Consider the following 20,631-nt stretch of genomic DNA (forward strand, 5'->3'; position numbering starts at 1 on the left):
AGTAATTTCCAGTGAAAACATTTTCTACAGGCAACCAACAGCCAAAAATAATTGACTTCAAAGAAAAATCAAATGTCCTGTAGTAGCAAGAGAAAAAAAAAGTTTTCCTGCAGCATCTGCGTCTCCCACAGGCGCAGCTTGGTTTTCAAAGCCCTCACTGTATCCTACATGTCAGTGATGACACGGCCACGCCCCTGAAGCTGCAGGTTGAGCGCATTCAGGTGGCTCGTGATGTCACACAGAAACGTTTTAACAGCAGCCTTGCTTTGTGATTTGGCTTTAGTGAACATAGCCTGCTGTGACACCCGACTTCTTTTTTAACTCCTCTACCTTCTGTAGCCTCTGTGTCACATCCAGATGCTTGTATCGGTCTTGGTGCTTCGTGTCATGGTGTCTTCTCATGTTATATTCTTTCATTAGAGCCACACCGTCTACGCAGAGAAGTCACACAGCTTTGCCCTTTACATCTGCGGACATATACTGTGCCTCCCATCTGTCTTGAAAGCTCCTGTTTTCAAATTCCACCTTTCGTTTAGTCATTTTTTGGGGAGAGGGATAGTTGAAAGTTGACACAAGTGGTATGTAATACAGACTGTGAGGCGCGCGTTCGCGAGCCCGCGATTGACGTGCCGACACACGGGTAGTGCATTGTGGGATAGGTACATTCTTACACTCCACAGAAAATAACTGCGTACACAAAATCGCCGCAGGATCCATGAGACACGCAACAGGCGATTTTGTTCTCACCACCATGCGTATGTTTGTGAATCAAGATCATTCTAAATTAAACAGTTGAATTTATAAGAGACAGCCCCAAAAGGTAAAAAACAAAATAATCTCACAACAGCAGAAATTGAAGGGCCTGAGATGGAAGACTCAAAATGAATACTTTTCTGTAGCGTATCCTCCGGAGGTAAGATGTTTAAAAAAAATCACCTGGGCTGAAATAACTGAGGCGCTGAATGCTGTAACCTGCACGGAGCTGAATATTTGTAACTCTGCTGCTTCAGAATCAAAAAATCAAATTTTATTTGTATAGCCCATATTCACAAATCACAATTTGTCTCATAGGGCTTTAACAAGGTGTGACATCCTGTGCCCTTAATCATCAACAAGAGAAAGGAAAATTACAAAAAAAAACACCTTTTTAATGGGGTAAAAAGAATGTAGAAGCCTCAGAGCGCCACATGTGAGGGATCCCTCTCCCAGGAAGGACAGAAGTGCAATAGAATCTACATGTAAAGGAGAACATCGGAAAGATAATGGTACTTGCAGCATTGATTAGAATAAAAACTTTGTAGCATAATGGGAGGTCATGAATCTCAATGAATGAATTTAATATTGTCAGCATGGTCGTAGGGCTGTGCAATTAATCGAATTTTGATCCTGATTTAGATTTTTGGGTCAAACGATCTCCAAACTAATATAATCGAGTTGAAACGATTTATTTGTCATTTGGACCACCTGGCACAGACTCCACCTGGCCATGGGTGAGTAGCAATTATACCTATGTGGAAAATGCCACGAGGGTTAGATTAGTGGTGATACTCAGCTCAGTGAACCAGATAACGCCGGGTTTACACCGGGCGCCATTCTCAAGAGCGCAGCTGCCGGTTCACACCGGACCCGCATTTCTCCGCGCCGGTCAGCCCGTGATTCTCTGCTTGTTTTTGTATGTAACCCGTGATGATGGTCCTCATAGCCATCCCCCACCCCTCTCTTTCTCCCTCTGTTTGTCTGCTTGAGTGCTTGTTGTGGGGGGGCAGGTGGCGACATTTTTCTAAGTTCTCAGTTTCTCAAAGGGTTTTTTTGGAGAGAATATTTTAAGATGAGTCTGAAACAAAAAAAAAATGTTGAAAACTAGAAAGGTTCGAAAATTTTTCCAGATGCACTGTATGTACTTACCAAGTTTTGTGAATGTAGGTGACATATTCTGCCAGAGACTCTTCGTATAAAATTTTCAAGGTGGTGCTTTCGACCATTTCGCTATGCTCAAGGTCCTGCCATTTGATTTTGTAGAGCCCGGTTTGGTTTTCCCTGTAGCTTTGAAAGATGTTGTTACGATGATGCTAAATTGGATGAAAAGTGAACTAACTCGCCGGCTGAAAGTAGACCACAGTGTCTGCCTGCAAGAACCATAGCAACCAAATATATTCTGGCGGCTTCCTACAGCTTGTTTCAATGGTTTTTTTTGTGATCAATTTTTTATTGGGATTTGAAGGACAACAATCATCATCATTCAACAGCGCATAAATAAAGTAATTACCGTATACAAACATAAGTATACCCATGTACTCACACACACAGATACACACATACACGCCGGATGATAATAAAATTAAAACATAAAAATAAAATAGAACGATATAATGAAGATAAATTAAAGAAAAATTAAGTAAAATACATAAAATGTCATAAATGCAAAAGGAAAAAAGTGCCATTGAAGTGTAACCTAGTTAGATCTATCAAATGGTTAGATTCCGTCCACAATTTGCAGTACACAGTAAAACATAAACAGGAAACATAAACCAAAGAAAAGAAAAGAAAACTTGTTTCAATGTTAAGAAACATGAAACACAGAATAAGTCAATAAATCAAGTTCATGATTATTTATTTTCTTACGCATATATTTTTGTGGTACAAAGTTTACTTTGATCAAAGTTGGCTGTGTGGATTGTAAGCAATGTGGGCAGGCTGGTGCCATCCTGGCCCATGTCTGGTTTACTGACTGCCTTCATCGTTCTTTACTGCACTATACTAGCTATAATTGCCTGTGTTTCCGGTCAAATTAAAAATTACTAGTGACATTTCAGGGGAACTCCCTTTTAAATTTGTCTTCCAAAAATATGATAATCTGGATTAACCTGATTACTCTGTGTGTAATCATGTAACTGCTTCTGTTTCTCCTCCTAATCAGGTCTATGAAGAGCTGAGGGTGATTGGAGCTGCTGCAGCTGAGGCCAAAGCCAGAAGGATTCTGGCTGGTCTGTCCTTTACCCCTGAGATGCAAAACAGACCCACCAAGAGGTTCTCTGGAGGTTGGAGAATGAGAGTCTCCCTTGCCAGGTACACCATGACAAACTTCATGGATGGAACAGAACCAATGTTAACCTGTCAGACGATGTTTCACTCTTATCCTTCTGTACCCGCAGAGCTCTGTTCATGGAACCCACACTGCTGATGCTGGATGAACCCACAAACCACCTGGACCTGAACGCTGTCATTTGGCTCAATAAGTATAAAGCATTTAATTTTAATGCATTTCCCTGAATTATAGTTTTTATTTAGAATAAAAAATGCGATTCACTATTTGAGTTAATACATTTTAGTGTATGGATGAGGGTCTCTGCTCAGACGGATTCACAACAACAACAAATCCTCTGGAGGATAAGACCTAGGGGTGGTGTAGCAGGATTTAAAATATTAATTCTGCTGCAGAGATCACATGATTTTATTTACAGCACATCGACATTGTTTTGGATGTTTTCTTGAAGCTTGGGAAAGGAGAACTCAGGCAGCAGGTGGTGTCTTATGCAGACGATTAAGTTATTAAAAAGGTGGATCAACTGTAGTCACCCATATACAAGACTATATGTAGACTAGGAGACTAGAACTGAAATCAAATCATATAGACCAGTAATTCAGCAATTTATTATTATTATTTATTTGTACTGGTGTGGGGTAAATGTTGATATAATTAACTCAATAACTGTATACAAATTTGAGGGGCCGTCACACTTTAGTGTTGCAATTTTATGTTACTTTACTACTACTTTCTATCTAGCTTTAGTTTACAAATTAAGATTTTTTGCATACAAACAATAAAATAATAAGTCACGTTACAAACCAACATAACGCACACAGCCCTCTGTTGTCCTAGGTTACAGCCTCTCACATCATAAGAACAGCTGGGGTCTCATTTATAACTGCTGCGTACGCACAAAACTGGGCCTGAAACGTGTGTACACCACTTCTCAAGCAAACGTTGGGATTTATAAAAACAAATTTGATGGGAAAATGTGCCTATTTACACGCAAACTCAGACCCATGCGTACGAACGTTTTAGAGACGGGAAAGTGGCGACGCAGATGTGAGGTGGTGAACTGAAGCAGCTTATTGATCCAACAGCTTAGTTTTGCTCGCGCCACATATCTGTTCCACACAAACCTTTTAATTTAAAAAATATATAAGACAACTTACAGCAAATTACGTTTAGATTCCATATAACAGTGGAGTTACGGAGCCGAGTCATTAATAGGTTTTATTAATATCTTCTAACACTGTGTGTGTATCATCAAATTACTGCAGTGAACGTGACTGTGCCATCAGGCGCACAGAGCACCCGGTGCACAGAGCGCACAGGAGATCACTTACAAGAAATGAAGAAACTTTCCGAATAATATCCCAGAGTGGAGGTGAGGATCCACAGATGTGAGGGAATCGGTCCAATGCTCTAAATAAATACACCGCGTTCCACATTATTATGCAGATTACACTTTGCTCAGATTTTCCTAAATAGTAATGCACAGCCAGTCAGTATATTTTTCAAGTCATCAACTGTTAGAGTATAATTCAAATTTTATTGAACAAACCTCCCAATGATAACAGTATTTTTTTTAAAAATAAAAAACTCAAAATGCAGTGTTCCAAATTATTATGCAGTCTCTGAGTTTCTGAGTTTCAAGATATTTTATAGGTTGTAAAGAACTAAAAATTGTCATTTGTTGAATTTGCAGCATTAAGAGGTCATATTTACTGAAATCAAAAAAAGGTGTTAATCAAAAACATCTTAACAGGTCAAGTTACATGTCAACATAGGACCCCTTCTTTGATATCACCTTCACAATTCTTGCATCCATTGAACTTGTGAGTTCTTTGATAGTTTCTGCTTTAATGTCTTTGCAGGATGCCATAATAGCCTCCCAGAGCACCTGCTTGGATGTGAACTGCCTTCCACCCACATAGATATTTTGCTTGATGATGCTCCAAAGGTTCTCAATAGGGTTAAGGTCAGGGGAAGATGGGGGCCACACCATGAGTTTCTCTCCTTTTATGCCCATAGCAACCAATGCCCCAGAGGTATTATTTGCAGCATAAGATGGTGCATTGTCATGCATGAATTTGATTTTGCTTTGGAAGGCACGGTTCTTCTTTTTGTACCACGGAAGAAAGTGGTCAGTCAGAAACTCTACGTACTTTGCCGGGGTCATTTTCACACCGTCAGGGACCCTGAAGGGGCCTACCAGCTCTCTCCCCATGATTCCGGCCCAAAACATGACTCCGCCACCTCCTTGTTGACGTCTCAGCCTTGTTGGGACATGGTGGCCATTCACCAACCATCCTCTACTCCATCCATCAGGACCATCAAGGGTGGCACGGCACTCATCCGTAAACAAAACAGTTTGGAACTTAGTCTTTATGTAGTCCTGAGGCCACTGCAACCTTTTTTGCTTGTGAGCTTGGTTTAGAGGAACGAATAACAGGTTTAAGGACACTTGCAAACCTCTTGAGCATCCTTCATCTTGAAGTTTGCAAGACTCCAGAGGCACCAGCGGCTTCAAACACTTGTTTGCTGCTATTCAATGGCATTTTAGTGGCTGCCCTCCTAACCCTACGCATTTGTTTGGCAGAAATCTTCCTTATTTTGCCTTTGTCTGAACGAACCCGCTTGTGCTGTGAATCAGTGACAAATTTCTTCACCGTCTGATGATCACGCGCAATTCTTTTGGAAATATCCAATGTTGTGATACCTTGACCAAGGAATTGCACTATTTGCTGCTTTTCAGCAGCAGAGAGATCCTTTTTCTTCCCTATTTTGCCTGAAACATGTAGCTTGCTTAATAATGTGGAACATCCTTCTTAAGTAGTTTTCCTTTGATTGGGCTCACCTGGCAAACTAATTATCACAGGTGTCTGAGATTGATTTCAATCATCCAAATAGCCCTGAGACACAATACCATCCATGAGTTTAATTCAAAAACTAAAAAATTAATGTTTTTGACCCTTATATCCAATTTGCATAATAATGTGGAACGCGGTGTAAATACTGCCGTGACAGTGGTGCGGGGTTCTGCATGATGTGTGCATGTGAATGGAAGAAGAGAGGGTTCAGCAATGTCTGATTAGCTGATATAGATTCTATTGATCTGTGATCTTTCTCTCGTCTTCACTCTTGCACATTGTGTTAAAGGCAGCAGCGGCAGAGTATCAGTGTAGTTTCTTTATTAGTGACATCACTGCTGTCCCATAAAATCGCTCTTCACCTCCAACTCACAAACAAACACCTCAATGTCAGTGTCAGAAAGTTTCGCCTCCTCTTCTCACAGCGGTGAGAAGTTAGTCCTGACGAAGTCACGTTATCAAGCGTGATAACGTGACTTCGTCAGGACTCACAGTGGAGACCCATTGGTCAGCAGCATCGTTTAATATTGGTGCCGTGCTTTGCATTGACCATTTATGGTTGAAAGTGGGCGTGTGGAGGGCGGATTTGGAGGCAGATCCACGTACGAACATTTCCAGGGGGACAGGCCAAGAGTCCACAGAAACTCTACAGGCTCTGACTCGGACATTTTAATTCACACATACCCCTCCTCTATGAACTGAAGAGGATCTCTGGAATTCAGTTAATTTCTGAAAGTATCTATAGTGTAGGTTCTCCAGCTAATGTGTAGAAAAGTGATTTTCAACATTTTCTCAACAACTGCTTATCCCAAAAACTTTAGCAGCGCACTTCAGTAGGTCCTCAGCAATACAACTGAGTTGTTTTTGAGCAAATTGAAATCCAGACAAAGATCCTTCCATTTTGATATGCATGATGATGAGAGGAAGAGTACATTCTCTTTGATAGCTCTCACATTGATAGTTGCCTTAAGAGTTAGGTTAGCCTTTAAATTTGGTCATTTGGCTGCAGTGTTGGTAAAGATGTTGTTCAGGACTGCAACTCACTATTTTAATAAAGATTAATCTGTTGACAATTTTGCTTCTCAATCGGATATAAAGACAAAAACTACATTTTAGCGTTTCATGCAGTTTATTTAAAAAACAACTTCATCTTCTTGTACAATATGTTTTTTCTAAATGTATTATAGACATGTGCAAATTAATTATGAGGATGATTGCGGATTCGGTATTTAATTTGGACATTCATTAATTAAGTTTATGAAGATCATTCTGACAAATTCAAACTTAATTTAAGGTATCATAGATGGAGTCAAATTAAAGATCTTGATCTGGAACTAAAGATTACAATATAACACTGTGTAATATAATAATTCAATTGAATTATAATACTGAGAAACTACACACATGAAAGACAAAAGTAGTTTGAATTTTACTGTCTGTTATAACAGATGTTTAAAACTTCAAGTTTTAAATTAAAACTAAATTAATGATATTGTTTGTCAGAATTATGTTATATATATACACTACCGTTCAAAAGTTTGGGGTCACCCAGACAATTTTGTGTTTTCCATGATTTAGTCTTAGTCTTTAGACGAAAATGCATATTAGTTTTAGTCACATTTAGTCATTTTTATCCTTCTTAATTTTAGTCTAGTTTTCGTCGACGAAAACTCAGAACATTTTAGTCTAGTTTTAGTCAACGAAAACTTATTACATTTTAGTCTAGTTTTAGTCACATTTAATAGCCACATTAAACTCCTTATCGTCCCTTCTCAGGTCCAGGGACCCCCTGTGTTGTGTCTACAACTGCATACTAGTCTAGCTTGCAGTACTTAGGTTGTCCATTAGATATCCCTATAGGTCTATAGCAGGGGTCAGCAGCCCTTTACTATCAAAAGAGCCATTTTGCCCCCTCTTCCCCCAAATAAAATTTGTCTGGAGCCGCAAAACATATTTGACAACAAAGCTAATAAAGTTTTATATAAAGTTATACTATACTAAACTATAGATTGTTGCATTTATGAAATTATTGAACAACAATAAAGAAAACTGTTGCGCTTTTTATTTCTATTTTTACCTGTTACAACAAAGGGAAACACCAAATGCTTATGAATGTCTCACAGTGTCTCTGAGCGAGTGCGCGGGTGTGGAGCCCTGGGACCAGTGCGCTATCTGGGAGCTCACACACACACGCTCGCTCCTGGTACTTCATGACGGCCTGATACGATGATGTTAAAAATTATTGTGACTTAATCAACCACCAACATTTTCATCTCGTCTCGTCAACGAAAGTTGAAATAGATTTAGTCATAGTTTTTATTTTCAAAGATCGTTACGTCTTCGTCTCGTCTTAGTCACAGGAAAAAGGTCGTTAACGAATATTTTTCGTCATAGTTTTCGTCAGCTAAATTAACACTGCTGGAAATGGGCCTCTATACACATATGTAGATATTTCATTAAAAACCAGACATTTCCACCTAGAATATTCATTTACCACATTAACAATGTATAGTATATTTCTGATTAATTTAATCTTATCTTCATTGAAAAAAACAGTGCTTTTCTTTGAAAAATAAGGAAATTTCTAAGTGACCCCAAACTTTTGAACGGCAGTGTATATATATCTTGTATAAAATTCTTACTAGTCACAGTTAAAATAAAAATTACATTGTTGGTATTGTAATTGAAACTTATCACATTCATTTAGGTTTTGTATCCAAATACAACAGAACCTTCATTAATTAAAATAGAACACCTACATTTTCCTAATATCCTACAGCCCTAGACTCCAACATGTTTTCTCTTCAGGCTCGTACCACAGTGATGTTGTGCTACTATTCAGTGTGAAATCAGCTTTACACAGTTTGCACCAAATGGTCTCTGAAGGCATTAATGTAAGTGTCTACTTTTGCAGACTTTTACTGCATTGTTAGCAGCATTTGTCTGGCATTTTTCAAACGTTGACTCTAGAGCAGGGTACCCAAACTCATGGAGATATGGAGCAGGGACCCCCTACCATATATATTGTATACAATTGTGTTTTATATTAAACTGGGCCTAGGGCCATGTATAAACATAGCTACCCTTTTATTGTGCATTCAATACTAAGCTGTTCAAATAATACACAGGTTCATATATTCATGTTTTTTTTTATTTATGTGCAAGGTACAGGGTGTCTGTGCCACTGCCATTTATAAACATACATCTTGCATACAACGCTGAGCTACTAAAATAATTCACAGATTCATGTTAATGTGTATTTAAAGACATTTCAATTTGTGGGGAAAAAATTGGTTCGAAAAATAAGATTAGACCTAAGATTTTGCGACCCCCCTCCCCCCCTGCAGTAGGACCCCCTGTTGAAAACCTCTGCTCTAGAGAGTCAACAATGTTGTCAAGTGAGCTAAACAAGGCACAGGATTTGCTGGGGTACTGCTCCCACTTCAGGAGATGCTGCTGCAGTGTGTGCCGTGTTGTGCATTATAACAGACCCGACTAATCCATTACTAGATTAATTGTTGCAGGAATTATGTCGTGCTATTATATTTCAAGAAAACAAATGTGTTGGTCATTTATTAAGTGTGTTCTCCTTGTCATTTCAGCTACCTTCAAGGCTGGAAGAAGACTCTTCTCATAGTTTCCCACGATCAGAGTTTCCTTGATGACGTGTGTACAGATATCATCCACTTAGACAACGAGAAACTCTACTATTACAGAGGGAATTACTGTAAGTATCCCATTTATTTTAAGATCTTTCAGTTAACATGACCCTGAAAATACAGTACTGTGCAAAGGCTTTAAGCACTACAAGTATACGTACGTTCGTACGTGGATCTGCCTCCAAATCCGCCCTCCACACGCCCACTTTCAACCATAAATGGTCAATGCAAAGCACGGCACCAATATTAAATGCATGGATTAAAGTTTTCCGTCGCTATGACGGATTTCCGTCAACTCCACTCGCATAAGGCGTAAAAAGCGGAGTATAAATCGGCCTTCCGGAGTCGCATTTCCGGTTTCATACCCGGAAACTTCGGAAACCACGGAAGATTTAGAAGAACGAATATAGACCAAAATAGAAGAGCACTTGGCAGAAAAGATCCGAAACTATGAACACTAGTATAACCCGTCACTGACCGGCGGATTTTTCCGCCAGAAAAAGGCTCTGAGGAGCCGCCGTGGCGATGTCAATAAACGTATGCCACACACAAAGAAGAGCCGACTTCAACAAAAAATATTACTCCGGCTAGTGGTCTGGCGGTGAATTGCGTTGCAACACGCGCCACTGTAGGGGAACTTTAAACCAAAACGAGTCCGTAGAAGCTGCGTGCGTGCGTGCGTGCGTAAAAAACGACTATAAATCGGCCTTAAAAATGAGATCGATGCAGATCCGAAGAGAAAAAAAAATAGGGGGGGGGGGGGGGGGTGTAACACTGATATGATTTGCAATAACTTCTCCAATCAGCTGTGATTTTTTTAACCTTTTGTTTGTGAACCATGCCTTGCGTCTTTCTCATGTTTGAATGGATAAGTTAACGCGGCATTTAAAAAAAAAATCCATGCGTTGGCATATAATTGTTCTTGAAAGCATTGTGGAAATAAATGCTTGCTCTGACAACTTGTGCAGACGTTTTGTCATTTATAGCCCATTAACACGAATGGTGAAGTCTTGCAAAAAAATATTGGTTTTATGCCCTAGCTTTAAACTAGTAAGTGATAATGGACCACGTGAAGTTCAAATATCGAGGCGGTAAACAGCTACGACCCAAAGTGAGTGCCGATTTTTTTTTTCAGTCAGATGATTTTTTTTTGCTTTAATCCCTGATTAAATGATGCTGCTGACTAATGGGTTTCCACCGTGAGTCCTGACAGGGTCACGGTATCAAGCGATGACAAGAGGTGGCGAAACTGTCAGAGAAGAAGTACAGTAAACGTAAAAAGCTGAATCAGATCAATATTGCTGTGACCCTCTTTTGCCTCCAGGTACTTGGAAGGAAGGTTGTTCAGATCACCTTGGAGAACTTCCCGAGATTTATAGTTGGCTGCCTTCAGTGTCTTTTTCTCCATGCAATCCCAGACGAGTGATGTTTTGTTACCACTTTTACAATAAAGTGAACCCAGTTCTAGCGCTGGTGCTAGTGCTGAATGAAAGCATGGCTATACATGTAATTGTTTTACCTTACTTTTAAAACATGGTGAAAAATACACTATATTTCAGGGAATGGGTGGATCTGCCAAGCTGTGTACGGATGCCGCCAGTTGACCAGCTTACAGTACAGCTTTCAGAAATCCTGCACTTTATCCTACCAACAAATGAACAAAAATGTATTCGACAAAGATGTCTTGCTAATATCTAATATAGCTTGTATTGAAGAAAATGTACTAATCACATGTCCCACCTGGAAGGCATAATGCAAACAAAGGTCGGAAGGCAACCACAACACACCGACCCAAACAATACAAACTAATTGGAAATTAGGTTTGTTGTCACGTTAGTAAATTGCAAAATAGTCTTGAAACATGAAAACAAATTGTGATAAGATCATGGATCAGGATCCTTCCTAGAAAATATCGCCCACCCATAGTTCTTTGTGTTTCGAAGCCCAAAGATCACACTTCCCTGCTCTGTTTGCAAAACATGACAATCCTGTTGGTAAAGACCAAATTATGTTTTTTGTTTTAGTTTACCGGTATATCAGTGTTTGTGTGAGAGCATGTGTTTCTGCGTGTCATCGCGAGAGAGAGTAAAAGAAAGCTAGAAGAATCGGAGGGCGGGTGACTTTCAGCTGTGTTTACCAGAGAGATTGTCAATGCGCCTGAGCGGGATCTGTGATAGGCCTGGTCACACACAGACGTCAGCTGAGTCTGTGTGTGTCTGCGTTTCAGCAGATGGAGAGAAAGTGAAGATACCAAGCAGAGTCAGGTTGGACTGAATGAGTTAGTGAATGGATGTATATCATTTAATAAAAATGTATGTGCAAGTAATTTTAACAGTTGAGACGTAGACAGTGATGTATCTTGTTACATTATGATGTGGCTCTTAGACAGCTCAAGCCCATGGAAAAGCAAACTGGTTCTTAAAAGGTTTGCAAGTTGAACCAGCTCCAAACCAGCACCAGCCCAGCTTTAGCAGTCGGTTAACTTTCGGGCTGCAACAAGTAATCGATTTGAATAGTTGACATCAAATTTAGTATTCGATTAATAAGGTCTGTTATAATACACTGCACGCACATCGGCAACGTCTCCTGAGGTGGGGACAGTAAACCCATCAATCCCGAGACAAACAATGCTAACGATATAGCAGAGTTGTCACAAATGTTGGACACTTTACATTAAAACCTTCAAATACCATTGGCTGCAAACCTGTGTAAAGCTGATTTTAAATTGGAACAGTAGCACAACCTCACTGTGGCATGAACCTGAAGAGAAAACGTTTTGGAGCTTTTCCTCTTCTCTTGCCTTACTTGTGGATCGTAAACAACTTTGGGTTAATACCATAGTGATGTTGTGCTGCTGTGTCATGTGGAGTCAGCTTAACACACTTTCTCTTTAAGAGCCAGCAGCAGTGCTCAAGAGAAATGTGAAGGGTGAGGGCCGATAAGAGACAAAAACACTTAACATAATTTTCGAATTGCTACGTAGCAGCTAAGTTCTAAAGCACAAAAAAAAACTGCTGGAAGATGTTGCATTGCTACGTTTGATGTAAATACAGATTTGAAATCAGCTCAGTGCAGCTTGTCTGCTGTGAATGAATGACCGTGTGAAAGCAAGACACCTCGAGTCACACAGACACATTCAACAGGACAAGCTGTTTGAACTATTCTATGTTTGACCATCCAGAATTAACTCTACAATATCAAAGTAATTTTGACTTTGACTAGTAAGAGATTTTGTATAAGATATATATATAACCTAATTCTGACCGTCAAAATAATATAAGTAATCCTGTTTTTACTACTCAAAACTTTTCAGCGTCTGTAATTACATAATATATTCAAAGTACTTCTGCCATCTGTGTGTATGGTTGTTATTATAAATATATATAATATATTCTTGTCGAATTTTTATAATTTTATACATTATATATTTTATTTAAAATGTATTTATTACAATACTATCTTTAATTCCAGTTTTAGATATCTACAATTTAACTCTTACTATACAGAATTCAAGTTCATAATATCGAAAACATCGTTCTGACAAATTCAAACTTGATTCAAGGTATCTTAAACTTTGATTATGACTAGTCAGAATTAAACTGTGGATATCTGAATCTGGAATTATAATCATAAAGTATCAGATGTCTGTTTTACATATAGAAAAAGCATTGAAGCTATTCTTCTAGTAAACTGCTGGAAAAAGTAAAATGTCTTTTAATCCGATTAATAACAAATAAATTAAAAACAGTTGATTCGATTATCAAAAATAATCAACAGTTGCAACCATAGAAAATGGGGTACTTTTGAACCTTGTGAACATAGTTTAATCATTGATTTTCGCTTGTAACCACCACCACATTATCAACACTGATTAACACATAATGATGGATACTTTTCTTAAATAATTAAAATCTTTCTTCACAGCTGTGTACATTCATTTTGTTATTTGGTCCCTCATGACTCTGCTTGCTATCTTCCTGCCTCTTGCGCTTACGTGCAGACACACCAACACATGCACTCAAAGACACACTGAGTTATCGGAAACATCTGTAAACTCAGACGGGCCTCTGACGTTCTTACTTCTAGACCAGCAACGAGTTGGTGCCCCTCTTAAGCCAGTTTTTCTGGCCGGGAGACATTTCTTTGGCTGTCAAAACACAAAGCACATGTTCCAGATAAAGCACTGGCTCCGCACTGGCTTGGTGGAAAACTCTGACTGTGTGTTGGCTCGTTTTCCAGCTGCAGTATTAATTTGGAATGATCATTTGCCTCCCAGACGGTAATGAATTAATTGAAAAGAATCAAACCTTGAAGTGCTTACATTTTTTGCCCATTATCGGTATTGCACACTCATAAGTCTCTTTCTTTCCATGTGGTTTGTCAGTTTTGTTTTATAGTTGGCTGAAAAAGGATCTTGGAAAATACTGCTTTACATGAATGATTTTGCTTTTCCTTCAGTGACCTTCAAGAAGATGTATGTGCAGAAGCAGAAAGAACTACAGAAGCAGTACGACAAGCAGGAGAAGAAACTGAAAGAGCTGAAGGCCGGTGGAAAGTCCACAAAACAGGCTGTAAGTAAGAAGTGATACTTTTTTTGCAAATATAGGATTGTTGAACAGAATTTTTAAATTTTTTAAATCAAACAAACAACCGAACCTTTACACAATTAAATGTGAAATCTGAATCTGAGCCCATCTTTAGAAGCAGTGTTGAACCAGTTCACACTTGAAAAGACCGAGTTCCAAGTTCAGTTCATGCAGATGAAAATGAATTATTTTCAAGATGTAGTAGCTCAGTCTCTTCTCATGCAACAGTCTTCAGTCTTTGTATCTGTGTCTCCTATATGGCAGCTAACTGTAACCTATATAACCAGGGAGGTATTCAGCCAATAGCTATCAGCTGCGCTAATTACCCCCTGGTCCAAAACGACAAAACGACAAGAGAATCTTGTGCATTCCTGAAACAAGAACTGCAAGGAGCAATCATTCAATGCAGTCGGGCACATCATTGAGGCTAGATGGATACTCATTTTTTTGTGCAGTTTGAAATTACTACTCAATGAAAACATAGGGACCTATTTTTTGCGGCAAGGCTGTTAAATGTCCAGTGCGCAGGGAGTGTGTCTGTGCACATCTGGCAACATGGTGACAGAACTCTTTTAGACCTGTCAAATGTACTCAGTGTGAACCTGCTTCCATCTTTGAAGAGAACAGAAGGAGAACTAGAGAAAAATCTGTCAGGAAGGATAAGGGGAGAGCAATTGTCTGTGGCCACCACATGCAAAACCATTCCCGTTTTGGGGCCTTTACTGTGACAATTAAGTGTTCTCTTAATTTTTTGGAGCAGTGGATATATAGTTTGGGATCAATAATGTTTGCCTGCCTACACACGCACACCCACCAACAGTTTTTACAAATGTGTTGCTTCATTATCACATCAACTACTCTTTCATAGTAAACATTCTGGGAACAACATTACCCACCATAATCAAGCTGAGCTATATATTCAACACCTTGCTTGTATTGACCCAAGTGCCTTATCCATCTATTCAGTCTCACATTTTTAGCAGCTGGTTTAAGTTTTCTTTAAAATATTCCCCTCAGGAGAAGCAGACTAAGGAGGTCCTGACCAGAAAGCAGCAGAGAGGCAAGAAGAAAGGAGGTCAGGAGGAGGAAAGCCAGGATGCTACGGAGCTTCTGAAGAGGCCTAAAGAATACACTGTCAAGTTTACCTTCCCCAACCCACCTCCACTTTCACCACCCATACTGGGACTACATAGTAAGTACATTTAAACACTGCTGGTACAGCTTACTGCTCAGGGCACCTGTCACTTTTTGTTTTTTAGATGTTACAGGAGATGAGAAGTGACAAATGAGGATTGATAACATAAAAAACTTTCAGTCATGTTTAGGACAACAGTCTCAGGAATGAAAATCCATAAGATACCATAGTAAATGTTGCTCGTTTCATATATTATTAAACTATAGTATATATACCGGGGGGATGTGGCTGAGGGGTAAAGTGGTCATCCTCCAACTAAAAGGTCAGCAACACCAATCCCAGCCCATCCAGAAGTGTCCCTGGGCAAGATGCTGAACCCCTAATGGCCCCTCATAGATGTTGAATGCACTAATTGGAAGTCGCTTTTGATAAAAGCTTCAGCTAAATGACATGTAATGTAATATTTTCAGATTTTCACATTGTCTTAAACACTATGAAAACATTTTGACTCTGTTCTTTTTCTATCCAGGTGTTGACTTTGGATATGATCGTCACAAGTCTTTATTCAAAAACGTGGACTTTGGAATTGACATGGACTCCAGGAGTAAGATTGCTGTCTCTTTGCCTGTGTACTTTTGTCAGTGGATGATGGGAGGTGAATCAGTACCTCGGGGTGGTGGTTGTTAGCTGATAACTTTCTATAGTTTGAAAGGCAGCTAAGAAAGCTGCCATGAGAGAGACGGAGTGGAGCCTGCACCTGAAAAGGTTGCCTCAGGCAATTTATTGTTTTGTAGGAATTTATCTTTTCTCCTGTTAGCTAAATAAAGTCACTGGCTGTCGTAAGGATACCCCGGTAGCAACTTTGCGTGCCACAAATTAATTTCTTCTTATTTCTCTAATTTTGACATGTAAACCGAACTAAACATGGAGGTGTACAAGGAGGTTACTATATTGTTAATGATAGTATGATCATGGCCCAAAAAGCAGCAGTACAATCCTTGTCGATCATGTTGAGTTTTGGTCAGTCTGCAGCTGACCTTCTCATCTCAAAGAAGTGTGCCCACTGTTTATTTATACCCTGACATTACTTTCTTCCTTCTTCTGTAGTTTGTATAGTTGGACCCAATGGTGTTGGGAAGAGTACCCTGCTGCTGCTTCTCACTGGGAAACTAAATCCTGTAAGTGAGTAGATGATTAAAGCTTTAAATGTTTTTAAATACCCACTGGCAAAGGTAAGCAAACCCTTTGGAATGATCTGCATTTATGTGCAGTGCATTCAAAAAGTATTCAGACCCCTTTACTTCCTCTTTTTTTTTGCAGCCTTGTGGTTCAATTGTTGGAATACATGTTGTCCCTCATCAATCTATACCGAATCCCCATGAAGCGAAAACAAAAATTACTGAACAAATATAAAATTGACACAAGCATTCAGACTATTTACCCTCAGTTTTTAAGAAACAATGCTCCTGAACGTTGTGCTGGTCTGTTTTTTTACCTTATGGGGCCGTCTATCCAACTTCATCTGTTCCGCACACCCAATCTCTTCTTAACAAATCGATGTCCTTATATAGAGAACTATAAACTCCAACTCTCTTGGAGCAAACACACACAATTGTCCACTCTCGCAGGAGTGAATGATTGATTTGTTCGTTTCAGCGTTCACAAAGAATATGAACTGTCAATAACCGTCTCTAAACTCTCGTAAACTCGCAGGGACTCTTCACTCTCTCTCTCTCTCTCTCTCTCTCTCTCTCTCTCTCTCTCTCTCTCTCTCTCTCTCTCTCTCTCTCTCTCTCTCTCTCTCTCTCTCTCTCTCTCTCTCTCTCTCTCTCTCTCTCTCTCTCTCTCTCTCTCTCTCTCTCTCTCTCTCTCTCTCTCTCTCTCTCTCTCTCTCTCTCTCTCCATGCTCTCTTAGTCTCCTCCTTCTTCTCCTGATACTAAAATATGCATGCACGCAGGAGAGTTTTATTGAATGGCAGGGGAGACAGCTGTCTGCAGTGAGAGGGGCATGAGGAGAGAGAAGCAAAACTGAAAAACGATTTAAAGCTGACGGCTTAAAACATTCATGTGACAATTTATACTCGATAGTCGCGATATAGTCATTGTATACATCGCACATGGTATCAGGCGCGATACATCAAGTATATTGGTATATCGCCTATGCCTAACTTGTGACTTTGACAAAGATCTTGTCACATTTTAGAACCAGTTAATCAGGAAAACCAGGTCATTCCAAAGGTTCACTGAATAGAATGCTTAATGTCACTAATTGATGTTTCTTTTCTTAGACTAAAGGTGAGATGAGAAAGAATCATCGTTTGGTGAGTAACTTACTTTTGATGTTTGAATCTTAAAATAACTAACATCAAACTGCAACCATAAACTAAATGCTCACTGTCTCTGAATTGTGCTTCTGCTGCTAAGACCAGGCTTGTTTATGTACAGTTTGTCTATGGTCAGTGGTCTGTATTTATAAAGCGCTTTTCTCATCTTGATGACCACTCATCAAGTGTTTTACATTCACCAACCCACCCACACACACATATTCATACAGTGCATTTATTTTGCCTCACTTTCTCTATGAGAAGGGGCAATTTGGGATTAAGTATCTTGCCCAAGGACACTTAGGCATGCGGAATAGCTAAGACTGGGATCAAACCGCCTTCTGGTTAGAGGACGAATGCTGTAACCCCTGAGCCACAGTATCGAACTTCAGATCAAATGCATAGTGGGATTAAAAATCTAAGAGCATTTCCAATTAGGAGTAGTAGGGCTGCAACAACTAAATTTTAATCAATTATAAGAATAGTTGGCAACTAATTTAGTATTCAGCAGTCGGGTCTGTTATAATGCACTGTGCACACTGTGGCAGCGTCTCCGGAGATGGGGGCAGTAAACCAGCCAATCTTGTGCCTTATTTTCCTCACGTGACGACACCATCTCCTCTCTGGAGTCATCGTTTGAAAAATTTCGGAGACAACAACTACTAGCGGTGTAAAGCTGATATCATATGGAAAAGCAGCACAACATCTCTGTGGTATATCTGTGGTATGAACCTGAAAAGAGAGTTGGAGCCATTCTTCTCTCGGTTAACTGGTGGATCGTATACAACTTAAGATTCATAAAACAGGGATGTTGTGTCATGTGACATCAGCTTCACACAGGTTTTGTTTGAGGCTTTAATGACATTCTTTCTCACATTGTTAAAGACAGTTGCTTCTCTGACTCAACAGAGAGAGAGAGAGAGAGAGAGAGAGGCTACGGTGGAAAAAGACCTATAGGCTGAATGAAGAGAGGGAGCGCTGATAGCGAAACACTATTTCAGATTGTTCAACAGCGAGTATGTTCTAAAGCACAAAAACAACCTGCTGGAAGATGTTGCATCCCTAAGTTTTATGTAAATACATATTAGGGTTAGTCCAGTGCAGCATGTCTGCCGTAAGTGACAGACGGTGGGACTGACAGACACCTAAGGTCACACAGACCCGTTCGGGACAAACTGTTTTAACTTTTCTTAACCAACTTTGACTATCCAGAATTAATTAATATCAAAGTCATTTTGACTTTAACTGTGACTATTTAGAATTTATATATAATGTATATAATATAAAAAACTCCTCAAAATTGTCTACATCTGTATTTACATACTAAGATGCAAACTACTTTTTTTTTTTTCAAAATCTTTACTGATGGACATCTGCATAATTTGTTGGGAACAAAATTGGAACCATAATCATCAACCCATTGAGAGCTGGTTTCAAAACCACAGACCTGGATCATTGCATCAGTGAGCCCCTTGACAGTCTGTGGCGGGTACTTGGTGGCACCGGACGCCACGATACATAATGTTTCATAGCTGCACAATTGGATCTAGGTCATGGGAATGTGAGGGCCAGTCAATGGCATCAATGCCTTGTCATCCACAAACTGACTACACACTCTTGCCACATGAGGGCGGGCATTACGCCGGCCACACACCGGACGCGTTAGCGTCGCGTTGGCGTCGCGTAAGCGCACCGCCAAGCCTTAAATAACAGCTGGCTCCCATCCACTCCCATGTTAATCCCTTGTGCCGGCCACACAGGACGCTGAAGTGCAGCGCTGCACCAAAACTGCCTCGCGTCGTGCAGCGATAGTTTCGGCGTCGAGTCTATTTTTTGCACTTGACGCGAGCGTAACGCTCCGGTTAACACAGTGAAAAATGATTTTAAACGATATTGGGGACATATTTTATATGATATAAATGATAAAATATGCATCACATAGTGAGTGCGTGCGTGCGTGCGTGCGTGCGTACTCTCCACATAGGCTTGAGTGGAGAATACGTAATTTACCCTCGACACCCGACATTGAACGGAGCAAACAGTGGAGAAGTTCTTGAAGATGGATGACATTAAATTAATAATTGAAGTGGAGAAGAAGTACAGTGAGCTGTACAATCCTCGGCCGTATTGTTTAAAGACAACATTAAAAAGGACAAATGCTGGGACACCGTTTCAGTTAATGACAAATATCAGCTGTATGTGTGATCAGGGAGAGGAATTGCAGGATGACCGCCGCGGAGTTCAGCCTGTCCGGTGTGCAGCCTGGCCCCGGCGTGCTAGGGACCTACGCGACGCTTAGGCGTCCGGTGTGACAGCCTAGCGTTTACGCAACGCTCACGCGACGCTTACGCAACGCTAACGCGTCCGGTGTGAAGCCGGCGTTACCCTGCACCAGGGGGAACCCAGGGCTTACTGCAGCAGCATAAGGTCTAACAATGGCTCTGAGGATTTCATCCTGGTACTGAAAAGCCAGACTCTTTCAAGCCTGGCACATGTTCTCAGTGTGAACCTGCTCCCATCTGTGAAAAGAATGGGTCACCAGTGGCGGACCTGCCAATTCCGGTTTTCTCTGGCGAACGCTAATTGAGCCGGCCGATGCTGGGCTGTGAGCACCGGTCCCACTAGAGGACGTCGGGCCCCCATGGAGTCTGTTTCGGACAGTTTGGTCAGAAATTGACATGCACACCAGTAGCCTGCTGGAGGTAATTTTGTAGGGCTCTCTCAGATACCGATCCTGCTGCTGGGTTGATGCCCTTCTACTGCCATGTCCAGCTCTCCTTGTGTATCGGCCGGTCTACTCCATGTTCTTGGGACAGTGCTGGGAGACAAAGCAAACCTTGCAACCACACTTATGGATGTGGCATCCTGGAGGAGCTGGACTACCTGTGCAACCTGATTGGGCTATAGTGGCAAGGACACTAGCAGAACACAAAACTAGAGACGAATCAATCTCAATCTCAAAACCACTCCTCTAATCTTGCACCTGTTTTTACTTTCATTTGCACTTCAGCAAAAAACTGCAGGAG

At 40.3% G+C, this 20,631-nt stretch overlaps 1 protein-coding gene across 1 annotated transcript in view; it reads left to right on the plus strand.

The window, feature by feature from the left end:
• Nucleotides 1-20,631, plus strand: part of abcf1 (ATP-binding cassette, sub-family F (GCN20), member 1) — a 37,374-nt gene that overhangs the window by 14,705 nt on the left and 2,038 nt on the right. The window contains exons 15-22 of the mRNA XM_061092474.1: nucleotides 2,918-3,066; nucleotides 3,153-3,236; nucleotides 9,504-9,628; nucleotides 14,019-14,131; nucleotides 15,164-15,338; nucleotides 15,811-15,885; nucleotides 16,389-16,459; nucleotides 17,570-17,602. Of these exons, the coding sequence (XP_060948457.1) occupies nucleotides 2,918-3,066; nucleotides 3,153-3,236; nucleotides 9,504-9,628; nucleotides 14,019-14,131; nucleotides 15,164-15,338; nucleotides 15,811-15,885; nucleotides 16,389-16,459; nucleotides 17,570-17,602 (825 nt within the window). The remainder of the gene's footprint in view (nucleotides 1-2,917; nucleotides 3,067-3,152; nucleotides 3,237-9,503; nucleotides 9,629-14,018; nucleotides 14,132-15,163; nucleotides 15,339-15,810; nucleotides 15,886-16,388; nucleotides 16,460-17,569; nucleotides 17,603-20,631) is intronic.

This window comes from Limanda limanda, chromosome 19 (assembly GCF_963576545.1).
Source record: "Limanda limanda chromosome 19, fLimLim1.1, whole genome shotgun sequence".
Taxonomy (NCBI): Eukaryota; Metazoa; Chordata; class Actinopteri; order Pleuronectiformes; family Pleuronectidae; genus Limanda; species Limanda limanda.